Below are 17432 nucleotides of genomic sequence, written 5' to 3' on the forward strand. Positions count from 1 at the left end.
ATGGAGATAGGCAAATATAGGAGGATGGAATCAAATATCCTCAGATTTAGAAAATATTCAAGACAAAAATGTACGAGTGCAGTCACCATCATTATCCTTACTAGTCAGCACGCAAAGTCTTGCACTGCATCCAGAAACGGTAAAAGCAGGAGAAGGCCACACCCAGGTCTGTAACTGACCCTACCAGCATCAGCCACTCGCCCATCTCCACAGTCAAAAGGAGATGACCGCAATCTCCTGTGCATCGCCAGAATCTTGGCTTTGCTGTGATTCAATTTTACTCATTTGTCAAACCCAAAGAGAAACGCCTTGATAAGGTTGTCGTATAGATCCTTCTCCACCTTGAAGATACCCGTGTGTTATTGTCATACATCTTAAAGTCAAAGAGAGTCGAGGGAAGGCCCCAAAGGCTGTAACAGACACACTCAGCGCTTTAAATGGAAAAAGAAAAGTGCCGGTACTCACCAAATTTATTGGGATGGGTCTTGAGGGTCTCGTAGGGGCGTGTCTGTGGGCGTGGCTTCAAGGCAGGTATTTAACAATGGTGGCATTTTCTTATTTAATGCAAAAGCGCTCCAGTGTCCTTCAGCCAAGTTTCTTCATATGTGCACGGCGTAAATGGTGTTTTTTGCAGTTTTATATTGTGCGAACTTGGCCAGAGGGCATTAAAGCTTTTTACTTGAGAAGCAGACGTTTTACATGAAAAAACCTTTCTTTTTGTTTTTATGGTATGGAGAGATCATCCAGAATAACAGGATGTTGAGCAGAACCCGGGACTTCTGCTCTCTGTACCATAAAAAGAAAATAATGTATACTTTTGTGTAGAACTTCCACTACTCATTTAAAGTGCTTTAATACCCTCCTGCCAAGTGTGCACTATAATAATTGCTAAAAAGTACTAATTGAGCACTGTACACATGAGCTGAACTTGGCCAAAGGAGTTGGGCGCTCTTACAGTGTATGCCACCGCAGCAGCCTTACACTCTAACTGACAACACAAAAGTTCCTATGTGGGGAGCTCTGTCCATCAAGCCACATCTCCTTATTCCTGTCACTCTGTCAGTAAAGAGTATAAGGCAGCAGCAGCAACCTAGCGCTTGAATATACTTACTGTTGACTGTCAGAGTGCCTCACAGACACTCTCCCCCGAAGGTATTCAGCAGCACCAGCACTGCATGAAATCCCATACCCCAGAGCCCGACCCCAGCTTGCCTCTACGAGTACTGATACTCTCCAGACACAAGAAGAAGTTCCGGTACTCTAGGGGAGAAAACTGAGAAGTGCCGGGAATCAGTACCGGTCAGTATTGTCCCACTTAAAGCACTGGACACACTGAAAATGAAGGGCGACAAGCAGAACCCGGGTTTGCGAAAGTACCCCAAAGAGCTCCCATGTCCCTAGTGTTATACAAACTCCACTGGTATCTGGTCATTAACCCTTTTTTATTAAAAGTGAGTTTAATTAAAAACTGGACAACAATACAAGAGGAAGTATGGTCTGGAGCATCCTTATTTCTGAGCATGTTCCTTTTAGTTGTAAACTCTCTGCACAGTATAGGTGTCAGTAGACAAGTTTCATCTCCTGGTCACATGACTCATGAAAGGAATGCTGAGGGGAAAATCACTTGCAGTTCTGGGTGCAAGACTCTGGAAGGGAATAGCCTGTCAGTAGATGTAAGACTGGACACCGCGATACAGTGCTTTACACTAAAAGAAAAGCAAGGGATAGAACTCTTAAACAAGCATTTACAATGCAATAGGTCTTGCAGCATTAAAGTTTGAGTTACTGGCATTGTAAATGACAATGCTTTGCATGATTTTTCTTTTTTAATTTTCAATTGGTATATAAACATTGTTTGTGAACGGTTAGCTGTTGCTTATGCTAAGCAAAGTTGCCAGTAATATAGAGTGCTAGTCTTGCTTGTTATAAGCATGCTGATTTAAAGCGCTCTGATACCTGCGGGTAAAGTTTGCGCTACATAAAAGTGAAAACGAATAAATACATTTTAAAAAGCCTACCTTTACCACGTCCGTTCTTATTCTGCGATGCCCCATATCTTTGGATCCCTGTACTTATTAACTGCACCCAGCTGTGGGAAACCTCCATGGCAGGAACAACGTGTTGCACGGCAGACACGGGCAATGTAGCCACTGTCCTGTGGCTGCACCGTGAGGTAACAGGGCAGGAAGGCAGGCAGTTGGTAGTGCTGTGCCATAGCAGTGTAGTTCTCTGTGTATGCTGGCCATGGGGGTTGCTGTTGGCTGACAAGAAGTGGTGAGGAGGTGCCGGTTCAGAATGCCTGCTTGCTGATCTTGGGCAGGCGACAGGTAAAACAAGTTTGAGCTATCGACACTGCAAATAATAATGCCTTTTGTTTTCGTTTATTTAAAAAAACCTAAATAAAAGGCATTGTTATTTACAATGCCAATGGCTGAAACTCTTGTAACTGCGAGACATATTGCATTGCAAATACTTGTTTGTTGTTGTATTTATACTGTTTAACTTGAACATCTGAAAAGAAACGATTTGTAAAATGAATTCCTTGCACTAAAGCGTTGTGCCCCCGGTACAGGGTTTTATCTGGTGACCTGAGTTAAAGCCAGTCCAATTCTCCATCTGGCGAGATGTGTGGGGACAGTCCAAGTCCATCCCAATGAACTGTTCAGAAGACGGTCTCTGGGCCCCTGCAGGCCGCTTTCGCTCTCACTCCCTCAGCTGTCCTGCCACGGAGCCCCCTTTTAATGGCCCAAATTTACGAGGGGGGAGGCAGTAAATATTGCGACATATTGCTCCTACATCAACTTTACCTTCTCCCTGCCCCCTGCCCTGCGACCTGTCGGTGATCCAATGCAGGTATCCAATCATAGTGCAGCGGGGTCAAGTCGAAGCCTTCCTGCTTGGCCTAGCGCCTAGTGCTGCTGCAAGGATTGGGACAAGGGGCTCAGGCTCAAAACTGCCGACAGCCAGGGCAGCAGTGATATAGTTAATCTCAGCAGCCACTGGGTCCCACTAAAGTGAGTTTCAAGGCGCGTTCAGCTCCGAAACGTTGCTCACCTCCAACCATCTCTGAATCCGAGGTTACCCAGCTTTAATGGCTCCAAAATTTGTCAGATGGAGAAGCCGAGGCATGAAGTTAGCGGACAGATAAATTTACCGTCTGATCCCATCCAATCACGTGATTTGCTCAGGAGCACAAAGTTCGGTCAAGTGCAGAAGGGATTTGGTTTCACCAGTACGATAATACCGTTCAGCATAATAACATTAAAGTCGATAATAACAATAATAGTTTAGCTGACATGCAATTATATGGTGCTGCATATAATTCGCGTTACTATTACCCAAATGAAGAGCACTCATTTTATCAATAAAGATGATGAAAATCTGAGCCAACTTCGCATCTAGTGAGTGGTATATTCGATCACGAAAACAAGTCCGGCCCGAAGAGAGGGGAGGCTTTCCTGATGAAGAAAAAAACGGACTCTGCGACATGGCAGTGCCAGGGGCGGGGATAAACTGACCCGCCAAAGGGGGCACTCACCCGTCAGAGGAACTGGTTCGTCATAGTCGCCGGTCCGTCAGAGGGGGGCTCTCACCCGTCAGAAGGGTGAACCGGGCCATCAGTGGGGGGAGCCGGCCCAACAGAGGAGGGAGGAGCGGCCAACCTGGGGAAGGGGAGGAGGAGCGGCCCACCAGGGGGGAGCGGCCCACCAGGGGGAGGGCACTCACACGTCAGTGGTACCGGCCCTTCAGAGGGGGGCGCTCACCAGTCAAAGGGGGGGAACCGGCCGCTCAGATGCCCTGGTTTGTCAGGGGCTCTGGCCCGTCATCAGAACTGCGTTTGAGTGAGATACCAGGGCGAGAGAGGGATTGGCAGAGAGACAAAAACGAGAGAGAACGACAGAAAGAGAACAAGTTATATGTTAAAGGCAGCTTACCTGTGCCTGTACCTTGGTGCAGAAGATAAGTGCTCATTTCTTGCCAGTCTGCCATTATTTTCAGCAAACAGGACAAACAAGGGACGCCCACCATGGGTTTAGCCGAAGCGAAAGCGCACAACCTCCCGGGAACACACACGCAGTCCTTACGCACTGCGCAAACGTGCGGCCAACTTTGCCTGGGGCATGGAGCGCGCGGCAGTGTCCAGGGCTCACGTGAGCTGAGGGAGCCCCGCGTTTTGGAGCCTGTAGCAGAAAGAGCCCGGTGAGTGGGGGGTTGTGTGCGTGTGTGTGTGTGTGTGCGCACGTGGGCCTACATGTGTATGTGTGCGCGTGTGTCTGTGTGTGTGTGCACGTGTGCCTGCATGTGTGCGCGTGTCTGCGTGTGTGTGCGCGTGTGTCTGTGTGTGCGCGTCAGATCCATTGTGTGTGTGAACAGCATGCCGGAATCGGAGCGCGTGTTCTCGCGCGCGACCTGATCTGATTTCGGCATGCTGCGAGTGCACATCTCTTGTCTCCCTCTTGGCTCGTTGTAAGCAGAGCCGCCGACAATAGGTCTCGTGGCGAGAACGCGCTTTGCGCGCTTTCGCCAGGGCGAGACCTAAAAACAGAAGTATTGGCAAAGCTGACAGTTCTGGCATTGTTAAATAATGCATTTTATATTTATTTACGTTTTGCATGCTTATATGAAAAAAATCAATCCCAGCACCAGGTGCCCACCAAATATGGCACACAATACTTTAAAATGTCATAAAAATAATAGGCTGGCACACCAGCCCTGGCACCTAGGTACACTCTGTTTCAGGCACCTGTGCACCTTTGATCAGGCAAAAAAAGGAGAACACACCACAAAACAGTCAGTTGTTGAAGTGAGCTGACCCACTGCCCCGTGCTGTACGTTGTGGTGGGCAGAACACTAAATGATGCATCAACAGACCAAAAGCCCCTCTGTGTATTTATTTTTACTATGAATGTTTACGATTAGGGGAAGCTAGCAAACACCAAAGTTGTCGATATTCTGGACTAAAGCACAAGTTACTACTTGTGTAACAATATATCTGTAAGAGACATTAGTTAGTGATAGAGTCCTTACCTTAGAATATACCCAGGCGTCCGACTGGATCCGGAAAGTTTTGCTTAGCAGTACCCCTGCGTGTCAGTAGGTGGCGTCCTGTGGCTCGGCATCCGTCACTGGCGTCGTCAGCGCCGAGACAACGTCACAGAGGGTACTTATGCATGCTGACGTCAGTTCTGTACCCGACTTTCCGTGCCGAAACGCAGAGCCGTGCAAGATACTGACCATAGGTGCATAAAACTAGGGCCCTAAAAGGGGATGACCTTAACCCTAGTAATCAGTTCGCAGAATGGGGAGGATGGATGGGGCGATAAGGAATCTATCACTAACTAATGTCTCTTACAGATATATCGTTACACAAGTAGTAACTTGTGCATCTGAAAGAGACACGTTAGTGATAGATTCCTTACCTTAGAATAGATACCCCAGCAATACGAACACCAGTGGTGGTTCTGCAAACAAGATTACACCAGAAAGTTACGGAGCACAGAACGATCAAAGAAGCCATCTCTCCGGACCTGACTGTCAAGGCAGTAGAGCTTGGAAAACATGTCCAGCGAGTCCCACGTAGCTGCCTGACAAATGTCCTGCAAGGGAACGCCACGTCCCAAGGCAGTAGTTGCTGCAGTTGCCCTGGTCGAAAGGGTACGCAGCCCCACAGAAGGCTCCTTCTTGGCCAAGGAGTAACATGCTTTGATGCACAGAACGACCCACCGGGAGATGGTCCGTTTGTGCACAGCCCGACCTTTTTTGGCACCCATATAGCCAACAAAAAGCTGATCATCCACGCGCAACTGCTGTGTACGCTGCAGATAGAATGCGAGCGCACGTTTCGGGTCCAGACGGTGAAGCCTCTCCTCTTCCCTTGAAGGATACGGAGGCGGAAAGAAGGTGGGCAAAGTGATGGTCTGCCCAATGTGGAAGAGTGTGACAACATTTGGCAGAAAAGAAGGACGGGTCCTTAAAACCACCTTGTCCGGATGAACAGAAAGGAAAGGAGGTTTGGAACAAAGGGCCTGAAATGCACTCACTCTTCTGGCTGACAGCAACCAGGAAAGCCTCCTTTAGGGTGAGAAGACACAAGGGACAGTTATGTAGGGGTTCAAAGGGAGTGTACATCAGAAAAGTCAAGACAAGATTTAAGTCTCAATGAGGCATTATGAAGGGTAAGGGTGGAAACATGTGCGTTATGCCTTTAAGAAAACGGTTAACAACCGGGAACTTAAAAAGAGAAGGCTGATATGGAAGCTGTAGAAAGGCAGAGATGGCCGAAAGATAACCTTTGACAGTGCCCAGAGCAGAGCCCTGCTGGGCCAGTGAGAGAAGGAACAGAAGAACCTCAGAAAGGGGATCTACAGCCTTCGCTGTGCCATGCCACAAATCTGTTCCACCGGCAGGCGCATACCGTTTTGGTGGAGGGACGCCTGGCTGCCAGAATGACATCACAGACTTTGGGAGGAAGATCGAAAGGTGTCAACTGTTGCCGTTCAATCTCCATGCCTGGAGGTGGAGGCTGGACAGGTTCGGGTGAAGGACCGTCCCCTGCTGCTGCGACAGAAGATCCTCCAGAAGAGGCAGACGGATCGGGGGATCGATGCTCATACTGAGTAGCTCGGGATACCATACTCTTTAAGCCCAGCCCGGAGCCACAAGAATCACTTGGACCCAGTCGCGCCTGATCTTCTTCAGCACTCTGGGCAGAAGTGGTATAGGCAGAAAGACGTACAATAGACCGCAGCTCCACTCGCGACGAAAAGCGTCTCCGAGCGAGTGCCGCCTTGGAAATTCCAATGTGCAGAACTGATGACATTGCTTGTTCTCTTTGGTGGCAAATAGATCTAACCAAGGTTCTCCCCACTGCAGAAAGAGACCTTGCACCATGTCAGAGTTCAGACGCCATTCGTGATCCACCATGCACCGGCGGCTGAGTTCGTCCGCCCTGGCGTTCAGAGAACCTGCCAGGTGTTGAACCACCAAGGTAATGCCTTGATGTTCCAGCCATGTTCCAGAGGCGCAGAGCCTCCTGATATAGGGTCCACGACCCCACCCCGCCCTGCTTGTTTCAATACCACATGGCGGTGGTGTTGTCCATGAACACCCTCACTACACTTCCCCGGACAGAGGGGAGGAAAGCTTTCTGTGCAAGCCAGATCACCCGCAGTTACAGAAGGTTGATATGGAGTCAGGACTCCGCCGGAGACAAGAGGCCTCTGATATCCGTCTCTCCCATGTGTCCTCCCCATCCCAGGAGGTGTCCCTCCACCATCCGTCACCACTGTGTGCTCCGGTTGGGAAAAGGAGAGGGATCTGCCACTGACCCAATTGCGATTCGTGAGCCACCACTGCAACTGTCGTGCAGCGCCCTCCGAGATTTGGACATGATCGGACATGTTGCCCTGATGCTGTGCCCACTGGAACTTCAGGTTCCACTGCAGATCCTGCATATGCCATCTGGCATGTGTCACCAGCAGGATGCAGGAGGCCATCAGGCCCAGAAGCGGAGGGTCAGCCTGACAGAAACTCGGGATAGAGGCTGAAAGAGCAGAATCATTGCCTGAATATCCAGGACCCGCTACTCGGGAGGATAAACCCAAAACAGCGTCGAATCCAGTACCGCTACGATGAAGGGGAGCTTCTGAGAGGGACTCAGGTGCAACTTCTGCACATTGATGGAGAACCTCAGCAAATGCAAGAGGTCGACTGCCTAAAGAGGGGAGCCTGCCTTCAACAGCCAGTCGTCGAGGTAGGGGAAGACTGACACCCCTGACCGGCGCAGATAAGCTGCGACCACCGCCATCACCATCGTGAACACCCGAGGCGCACTGGTAAGGCCGAAGGGGAGCACGGCAAACTGAAAATGCTCCTGGTCTACTGTGAACCGCCGGTAGCGCCGGTGAGCCGGCAGGACGGGGATGTGAAAAAAAGACACCCCGTCTCCAGGGTCGAGGGCAGCCAGGACCTGAGCTTGAGTCAGCATCTTGAACTTCTCCTTCCGGAAGAAGCGACTGATGTCCCGGAGGTCCAAGATGAGGCGCAGGCCCCCTTGCCCTTCTTGGGGACCAGAAAGTAATGGGAATAACAACCACTCCCTACTTCCTGACCGGGAACGCACTCGATGGCCCCCTTGGCCAGGAGGGCCGTGACTTCCTGACGGAGAAGAGCCAAATGATGCCCCGACATGCGGTGGTACAGAGGTGGCATGGCCTGGGGAGGACGGAAAGGGGAGTGAGTTACCTTGGCAGATTATCTGCAGCACCCACTTGTCCGATGTAATTTCGCACCAGTGGTGGAGGTGGTGGAGGACCCTGCCACCCACCGGCGTGGGGTGCTCCCTGAAGCTCGGATTAGGAAGGCTTAGAGGAGGACTGACCCACGCGCTGGTTACCAGACCCCGCCCCTGCGTAATCCACGGCCGCGCTGAGGCTGGTTCTGCACAGGCTTGTTGGAGGTGCGTGCTTGAGCGTCCCTGCCCTGGCCACGAAAGGAACGAAACACAGACGTGGCAGGGTTCTTTGTGGAAAGACTCAAAGACTTGGCCGTGGCACAAGAGTCTTTAAAGCGCTCCAGGGCATTGTCTGCCTTATCGCCAAAGAGGCGCGAGCCATCAAAGGGCATGTCCATGAGCGAGCCCAGGACATCGGGCGAGTATCCAGTGGAACGCAACCAGGCGTGGCGCCGCAACGCCACAGTCGTGGAAATTGCTCCGCCCAACGAATCAGCGGTGTCCAAACCACACACGATGGCAAACTTCGCCGTATTCTTACCCTCCGCAATCGCTTGGGAAAGGACAGCCTGGACCTCCTCAGAACACTAAGGCAAGACCTGAGCTATAGAATCCCACACTGCGTGGGAGTAACGGCCCAATAAGCAGGCAGTGTTAACCGACCGCAGCCCTAAGCTGGCTGAGGAGAACAACCTCTTGCCAAAATGTTCTAGCCTTTTAGAGCCGTTAACCGGTGGAGCCGTGGGAAAGGCACTCTGCGATGTCGAGGCCTGAATGACCAGGCTCTCAGGTGAGGGGTGAGTGGTAAAGAAGGCGGGATCACCAGGCGCTGGGCGATGACGCATAGCAAGGTTTTTATCCACAGAGCCCCCGTGGCCGGTCGCAACCAAGTGCCCAAGAGGACTTCGGTGAGGGCCTCATTGAAAGGGAGCAGCGGCTCGGACGACGCAGACGCCGTCAGGGTCACCTCCGTAAGGAGGTTGGTTTTAAGGGCCACCGTAAGGAGGTCGAGATTAAGAGCCTCCGAAGCCCGACGCAGCACCACTGTGTAGGAAGCACCCTCGTCCATAGTACGTGGAGGAGAGGCAAACTTCGGGTCAGAAGACACATCAAGTTTGCTCGCATCTTCAAGTTCGTCCACCCAATTTTGCTCGGAGTCACACTGCCAGGCAAGGGGGTCCTCGGACCCGTCCCAGTCCTCATCCGGCTCCGGTGTAGAGAAAGCCAGCCGCGGCGGCAGGGCCAGAGCCGGAGAAGGGACAAGGGGCATCGGGAACGGCGCCGAAAACGGCATCGGCAGGGGCCGAGCTGGAGCCGTATCCCAATTCGGATCCCAGACCGGAACAATATGGTATGGGAACCGGGTCAGGATAAATGGCACCCAGTGCGGTGCCTGGGGCGGAGCAAAGGGCGGCGCTGCACCTTGTGGCGCCGGGGCCAGAACCAGCGGTGCAGGATCCTGTGGCGCCGGGGCTGGCACCGGTGGCGGAGCCGCCGGGCCAACAAGATCTGGACATGGGACTGAGGGGCCAAAAGGCGTGCCGGCGGGAGCCGTGGGCCTAAAAAGGCAGTCCATGGCAGCAAGAAACTCTTGCATCTGTTTGGGAGTCGCAGATGGACCCGGGTATAGCGGATAGGCCGCTGGACTCCCCGGCTCCAGAGGAACGGCAGGGGCGGAGCCCCTGTCCCCCTCGTCCATCTCCGGGGAGAGAAGGGGGACGTCGGAGAGCGAACACGCGTCTTCGACTTCTTTTTATGGCGTCGCTTACCGGAATCCGAAGGCGAAGACTTAAAGCCAGTGGAGCGACGGCTCCGGTCCCGCGAGCGGTCTCGTGAATGGCCCCTGGACCCGGAGCGGCGATGAGAGGAATGCCGGTCCTCCAGCAACTTCCAGCGCCTCTCCCGCAAGGCCTTCAGGGGCATGGCTCGACAGTCTCCACAGTCCCGTGAGTCATGATCGGTCTCCAGGCAGTAGAGGCACACATCGTGGGGGTTTGCCACCGATATGTTACGGTGGCACGACCCACAAGACTTAAATCCGGGCATCCCTACATGCACCAGGAGACAAGAGGAGGAGAAAAAAAGTTTTAAACACGTACTTCGCTTTCGGCGCGGAAAAAGAAAGAACTGACGTCAACGCGCATGGGTGTGGCGCCTAAGTACCCTCCGTGACGTCATCTCGGCACTGACAACACCAGTGACGGACGCGGAACCGCAGGACGCCACCTATTGACGCGCAGGGGTACTGCTAAGCAAAACTTTCCGGATCCAGTCTGACGCCTGGGGATATTCTAAGGTAAGGAATCTATTACTAACGAGTCTCTTTTAGATAACTAAATCAGCAGAGAAAATATAAAAGGCAGAACACACATGGCCGGGGTCAAAGACAGAAACAAAGACAGCGAAAGGCAAAAACAGGAGAAGAGATACCCACCCGCAGAGTTAAAGGCAAACAAGACAGATATGTAAAGCCACTTACACAGAAAGACAAATAGACATCGACAGACACTGGTAGTGACAGAGAAATATACACAACAGAGAGGCAAAGAAAAAGACAGACAAAGATGAACAAAAAGTGCCCTGCCGCCAAGTACAGAGAGGTGCACTAGCTTCACCCTAGAACTTACGTGGTCAGTCAGAGTGACGTCACAGCCTGGAGTGGCCAGGAGGACACGTACTATGTCCACGTGGCCGTGCTCGCAGGCGCACATGAGTGCTGTGGAACCATCGTCATCACGCGCATTCACGTCTGCATGACAGGCCAGAAGCGCCTTCACCATGTCCAGGCGGCCATGACTGACCGCCAGCATCAGAGCAGTCTGTCCAGCCTGTGGAGAGAGGGTACAGACTGACGCGGGCTTCTAGGGGGGCAGTAAGTGTGCATACAGTGCCATATGTAAACCCTTGATTGTGAGAGGGTGCTTGTGAGAACATTAGAAAACAGACAACAGTTCCTGAACGGACAGGTGGCAGTGCATGCCTGTTTAATCATCAGAACAGGCCAAACACAGGCGGAAATAGGGCAAGATCATCGAACAAGCCAAGCGGAGGCAGCAAAAGTGCAAGCAGGTAGGAAAAGACCAAAAACAGTCACCGTCAGTGCAAGCTCAGAGAATAGGTCAAGCAGGGGCAGCAATGGTGCAAGCTCACAGAGCAGGCCAAGTCAGGCAGCAACAATACAAGCTTATAGAAAGGGCCAAGTAGGGGCAGCAAAGTGCAAGCACAAAGAACAGGCCAAAACAGGCCCTGTCAGTGGAAGTTCAGAGAATAGGTCAAGCAGGGGCAGCAACAGTGCAAACTCAAAGAATAAGCCAAGTCAGGCAGCAAGAATGCAAGCTTATAGAGAGGGCCAAGTAGGGGCAGCAGCAGTGCACACTCCTAGAACAGGCCAAGCATGGATAGCAACAATGCAAGCCCACACAGCAAGAGTGCAAAGCCACAGAACTGGCCAGCCACGTTTATCAGCACTGCAAGCTTCCTTCAATCACAAGCCAGACCTGGAATGGACATAAAAACTGCAAACTTCTTGCACTCAATTAACAACCAACAAGGCCGAAAGCAATGAAAGCTACCCCCACAGAGAAAATAACCCAGCATGGGCAGCAGCATCATGCAAGATATCCACCACCAACACTCCCAGCTGTAGTGGTAGCCCTCACAGAGCAATGCAAGACTCACACCACATCAAGGTGCAGTAACAGCCCTCTAGCAGTCTCTCCCCCCTACAGCAGAGGGATAATATGAGCAGCAACAGCATAATTCCTTCTTGAGACATAAAACCTGTCTAGCATGAACAGCAGCAGTGCAAGAGTTCATCTTACAATGACCAGCTCCCCCAGTGTCAGGAACAGTGCCCAGTCTGTGCTTCCAAGAAGAGCAGCAGCAATGCTTCCGTGTGGTCACATCCCACTGCTGCCCCCTCTCTCAGGACCCAGGACTCTCACCCCAGTCAGACTCACCTGACTAGCTTTGGCATTGACGTCTCCCAATCTCAGCATTTGCTGGACGGTCTCCATATCCCCTTCGGACCGGAAGGCGGCCAGCGCTGTCAGCATGATGGCAGTGTACCCCGCCTTGTTCTGCTTGTCCACGTTGCACACGCCTAGAAGAGGCACGCAAAGTAAGATGGATGAAAAGCCAGCTAGCACAGTCGCTTATAACTTTCACCCTCACCCATTGAGCCAGAAAACGTGGGAACCACATGCTAGACTGATTTGTCGCTGAAATACAGAACACTTAACACCAAAGGAGACTGCATGCACCATAGGATTAAATTCAACCCACAGCATGAGTGTGTGATGTCACTTCCACTATCCATAACATTTTGGTGAATTGATCTACATGCCTGGTCTGATAAACTTATGCCAATCAAAGAGAGCCCTTTACTACTCGCAGACAACCTTTACACGTCAATTCTGTACAGTTGTTCCTGCAACGGAACAGAGAGACGGCAAGAAGTATGCCGAGTCCCCATCAGTGAAGTAGGGACATCAGTAAGCGGTGGCAGCTGGCACCATTGTCTCGCTTTTTGGTACCCTAGCGCTGCCCTGGCTAGTCATAGTATCAGGGGTCATGGATGCAGCGCCAGGAACAGAAAGCAAACAAGGTCCTTATACTACTAGTAGTAGTGGCTGTAGTGACCAATCCATGGCCCTATCCAACAAACAGGAGGCAGCTGGGGATTAAGGTGGGGCTAAAGTGTGTGTGACATCACTTTTTCTACCTGTGGCATTTTCGACACCATAGACCTGCTCTACCAACCTAAATCCGCCATCCTTTTGGGATCCTTTACCTGTGTCCAGAAGCATCTTGACAATGGCGAAGTTGGACTGTGAGACAGTGTAGTGCAGTGCTGTGTTCCCATTGCTGTCGGCCATGTTGATAACGTACTCCAGAAGCTGCGGGGAGATAGCCCTGAAGACGTCCAGGTGGTGCTCAACCACTTCCGTGTCCACATCCTGGACCCGCAGTATCCGCAGCCACTCCTGGAGAACTGTGGTGTACGCAGCTTTCTAGTGAGGCAGAAGGATATGTGAATGTGGCTGGCTTTACTCACAGGACATAGTAAACCACTGACTGAAGTGTGGCCTCACAATCATAAAAGGTATGGGGTAGGTTTAATTAAATGCAGGCCCCAAAGTGGGTCAATTTTTCTCTTGACACAAAGTGCATCTACAGAGCTGTGTGTGCACCACAGTGTTGGAACAAAAGGTAAAGATGCGGGTTGGGACTGAAAAGCATTGTCAGAGCTGTGCCTCCCCCACTGTTGGAATGCGTGGATTGGTATAGCTATGTGTGGGTCCTATGTGGAGGTAGCAGTGCATTAGCAGAGTGATGTGCGGGTTTTATGTGAAAGTAGCTGTGAGAACAAACTGGGACTGAGGTGCATTGGTAGAGATGTGGGCAGGCCTCATGAGGTATTAGCTGTCAATTAATCAATCAGGGGGCTTAAAGCGCGCTACTCACCAGTGAGGGTCTCAAGGCGCTGTGGCTACAAAAGGTCAGACCTGGCAGAGAGGTAAACATCCTTTACAACAAAACTTTTTCCACGCAGTACCTTTACAACGCAGGAATTACAACGCAAGTCGTTACAACGACTTGCGCTGGAGGGCGCTGGAGGATAGTAAATAGTTTAATTTACTATCCAAAACCTTCCCTACTATCCACGGGGACTGGAGTTGGAATAGTAAATTAAACTATTCACTATCCAGCGCCCCCCAATGCAAGTTGTTGTAACGACTTGCATTGTAAAACCTGCGTTGTAAAGGAAGGCGTAGAAAAAGCATGCGTTGTAACGACATACATCCGGCAGAGATGTGTATGGGTCCAAGGATACAGTAACAGTTGGAATCTGGGTCAGAATTGAGATGCATCCGCCATACGTGGTTGGGTTCCTCATGGGAGTAGCAGTAGGTACTACGGGTCAGGATTCATGTGATTTGGCAGCGCTGTGTACAAGTCTCTTGTAGGACTGACTGCGGCTGTCACTGGTCAGGGGAAGGATGCACTGGAATGCTAAGTGTGGGTCTCAGTGTTGGGGCAGTAGTGAGTGCCACAGGTCAGGATTAAGGTGCACTGTCAGAGCTGTGCGAGTGCCTCAGCCGGTGTATCAGGAGGAGCTAGACATCAAGCTTGAGGGCCATTGGAAGAGCAGTGTACAGGTCCCTTGTGGAAGTAGCCGTGGGTGCCACAGGCCCGGACTGAGGTGTACACGAGACACAGGATAAGATCCCTCTACCACAGACACAGCAAGAACTCTTACCTTGTCCGCTTCTGGGGCAGCCTCTCGGTTCTCCAGGTGCTTCTGCAGGGTCACGCAGGCTGCGAGGAGGTCCTTACTCAGCTCCACCCTGCGGTGAGAACCAGATAGTCACACTCAACGTACCTTCTGGTGGCTCATGAGTGTCCTTAGAAGTGATAAACAGAGCTGTGTGCCCATTCCCAATTGAATGGACAATTGAGAACATGTCATCCCAATTGCTCATTGACAATTTTATATCACATTAAGTCAATAATATTCACCACACTGACTGGCCCAGTAACAACGCTCTTTTATAATTCTCCAATAATCTTCCTTCCAGCTGACTCAATAATAGCCTTACTTTCCATTGGCCCAATAGCAAACTTTGTTCGCAGTAACTCAATGATAGGCTCCTGATTGACTTAACCCCTTCGCTGCGGCGGCAATTCCGCCGCAGCGCTAGGGGGGGGGCGGGGGATTCGGGGCGAGCGGCGCTCAGATGCTCGTGACGGAGCCGCTCCGTCACGAGCCGCGGTTGCGCTGTGCTCATGACGGAGCGGTTCCGTCATGGCCCCGCCCGCTCAATAGAACGCGCCGCGCAGGCGCGGCGGCAGGGCCATGACGGAACCGCTCAGTCATGAGCACAGCGCAACCGCGGCTCATGACGGAGCGGCTCCATCATGAGCATGCAGGGGGTTAATAATAACAGTCCCTTTCATAGGATCAGTAAAATCTTCATTCTCATTGGTCCAATAATATTATTGACTTATACTCCACCAATACTGCTATCCACTCCGGGTGACCACAATATCAATCGTCCTACTTGTTTGCCAACTACAGAACACGTCATTGGTTCGCTGCTAATATTTCCTATTTGGCCCTAATAATAACCTTCCATCTTCCTTCCTAATTAACAAAAGTCTTCTTTTCCATTTGCCACAACAAACTTTCTCCAGGAAAAAAAATATCTTCCATCCCATTAACACCAATAGTAAGCTTAATTTCAATTTGCTAAATAATCCTCTGTCTTCCCATTGAAGTCTTCCATATAAATGTCCCGGTAATCATGTACAATAATAACTGGCCTTCCAAATATTCCAAAAGTAATATTCCTGCTCCTATGAATCTATATTGTCCTTTCCAAAGGTCCAGATATTGATCTTCCTTGCTACCGACCCTAATGACCATTTTCTTTCACATTTGCCTCACATATAATCATCCTTCACATCCGTCCAATACCAAACAGGTTACTTATCCGTAACAATAGGTTTCCAGCTTCTCCTTTAGAATCACATGCTGTGCGTTATTCTGCTAATAAGTGTCTGGCTCCTGAAACAACAACTGAGTGCCTTAAAAAGTGTTTCTTTTGGGAGTCAATCAAGGAGTTAAGATGACTCACTATGACATTGTGCATAAGCCCTCGTTGCCCCGGTGCATAGTCACCATCTTCAGATTCCTTTCCATGTTATGTAGGGTTTATGTTTCCCTTTGTTATTCTTATTGCCTCATTTTACTGTATTTTTTTCTTTATTTGCATCATTTCCAAGGAGAGTGGGGTCACAAGAATCTAGAGGACTTCCAATTGCAAAACTATTCTTACAGATTCACATGCTTTGCATAGAATATATAGCAGGTGTTAATGGAGAGAGTGGCGTACCCGTAGTTGCAAATAAGTGTTTGAACAATTCCTGCCTCACCTGAAACTCCCTTCTTGCAAGGATGTCGTCGTAGTAGTATTTGGTTTAAGTACATCCTGATGATGAGTGTTGCTGCCATGCATATAACCTTTTAGACTGGATGTATGACGGTACCACGCGTACTTTTACAACGCGTACCGTTACCACGCTACTTTTACCACGCAAGTCGTTACAACGAATTGCGTGGAGGGGCGCTGAATAGTAAATTATTTAATTTACTATTCCAACTCCAGTCCCCGTGGACTCTAGGGAAAGGAGTTGGATAGTAAATTAAAGTATTTACTATCCTGGAGCGCCCCCCAGCGCATTTCGTTGTAACGACCTGCGTAGTAAAAGTAGCGTGCTAACGGTACCGCGTTGTAAAAAATGCGTGGTAACCGTTGCATACCTTTTAGACTGCATTACCAATGCATGCTATTTGGGTCTTCTTTTTAATTGTAGAGTGTGATCTTTGTCTTCTTTTTGTTTTTTTGTTGAATAGTGACATAGCTGTATGGTCTGGTCTATCTAGCTCACTATGGTTCACCTGGAAATGGGTAACCCTATGCGGGGTGTAAACATACAATGGACTAGTCTTTCTCGTTGGTTTAGTCATCTGTGTTCTGTTTGCCTTCATCTTCGGTTGTTGAAACAATAAATTGGTTTAGATGAAAAGCAAAACAACATTTGGAACCTAATGTGATTGGTTCTCATCACCATCTACTCCTTGTGAATTTGAAGAAATAGTTAATGAATAGGTAGCCCCTGTAGTTCACTTATTCTGAGTAAAAATATAGTTACTTTAAGGAAGGCTGTCTTCAAAGTGAGATGTGGTTTGCTGGCTTTGTACACTGGCTCAAAGGGCTGCTTCATCAGTTGAGACAGAACCAGGATGAACTTTCTTGTTGGGAATGGAACTGGCCATTGTCCCTTCCAAATCTCTTGTATTACTGGGGTAGCAAAAATGCTTTTCTAATACTACCCCTAGTGTTTGCCACTAAGGCTGCTAGGAGGTCTTCAGCAAATATGTTATGCTTTTGACAATAACAGTTTCTTTTGTAAATACCCCTAAATCTCGCAGTGTAGCACTTACATCTTTATATTTTGCCATCCTCTTATCTTGTTCTCATTTCGAAGTTGATTCTGAGTAGGAATTTGTGTACACACTTACATTCGAATTAGAGTGTTCCTTTTTTTTCTCTCTGCTTTCCTTGACTACTGTTAGCTTTTCTATCAGTGTTGGATGTGTTTTTTGTCTGTAGAATCCACAGACCCAGTTTGC

At 50.1% G+C, this 17432-nt stretch overlaps 1 protein-coding gene across 2 annotated transcripts in view; it reads right to left on the reverse strand.

Moving 5' to 3' along the window:
* Window positions 1–17432, reverse strand: part of KANK2 (KN motif and ankyrin repeat domains 2) — a 245163-nt gene that overhangs the window by 13123 nt on the left and 214608 nt on the right. For both annotated transcript variants that reach the window (XM_086962090.1, XM_086962098.1), the window contains 4 exons: window positions 14496–14583; window positions 13026–13245; window positions 12193–12335; window positions 10861–11061 (listed from right to left, as the gene is read on the reverse strand). In XM_086962090.1, the coding sequence (XP_086818216.1) occupies window positions 10861–11061; window positions 12193–12335; window positions 13026–13245; window positions 14496–14583 (652 nt within the window). The remainder of the gene's footprint in view (window positions 1–10860; window positions 11062–12192; window positions 12336–13025; window positions 13246–14495; window positions 14584–17432) is intronic.

Source organism: Lissotriton vulgaris, chromosome 1_1 (assembly GCF_964263255.1).
Source record: "Lissotriton vulgaris chromosome 1_1, aLisVul1.2, whole genome shotgun sequence".
Lineage (NCBI taxonomy): Eukaryota > Metazoa > Chordata > Amphibia > Caudata > Salamandridae > Lissotriton > Lissotriton vulgaris.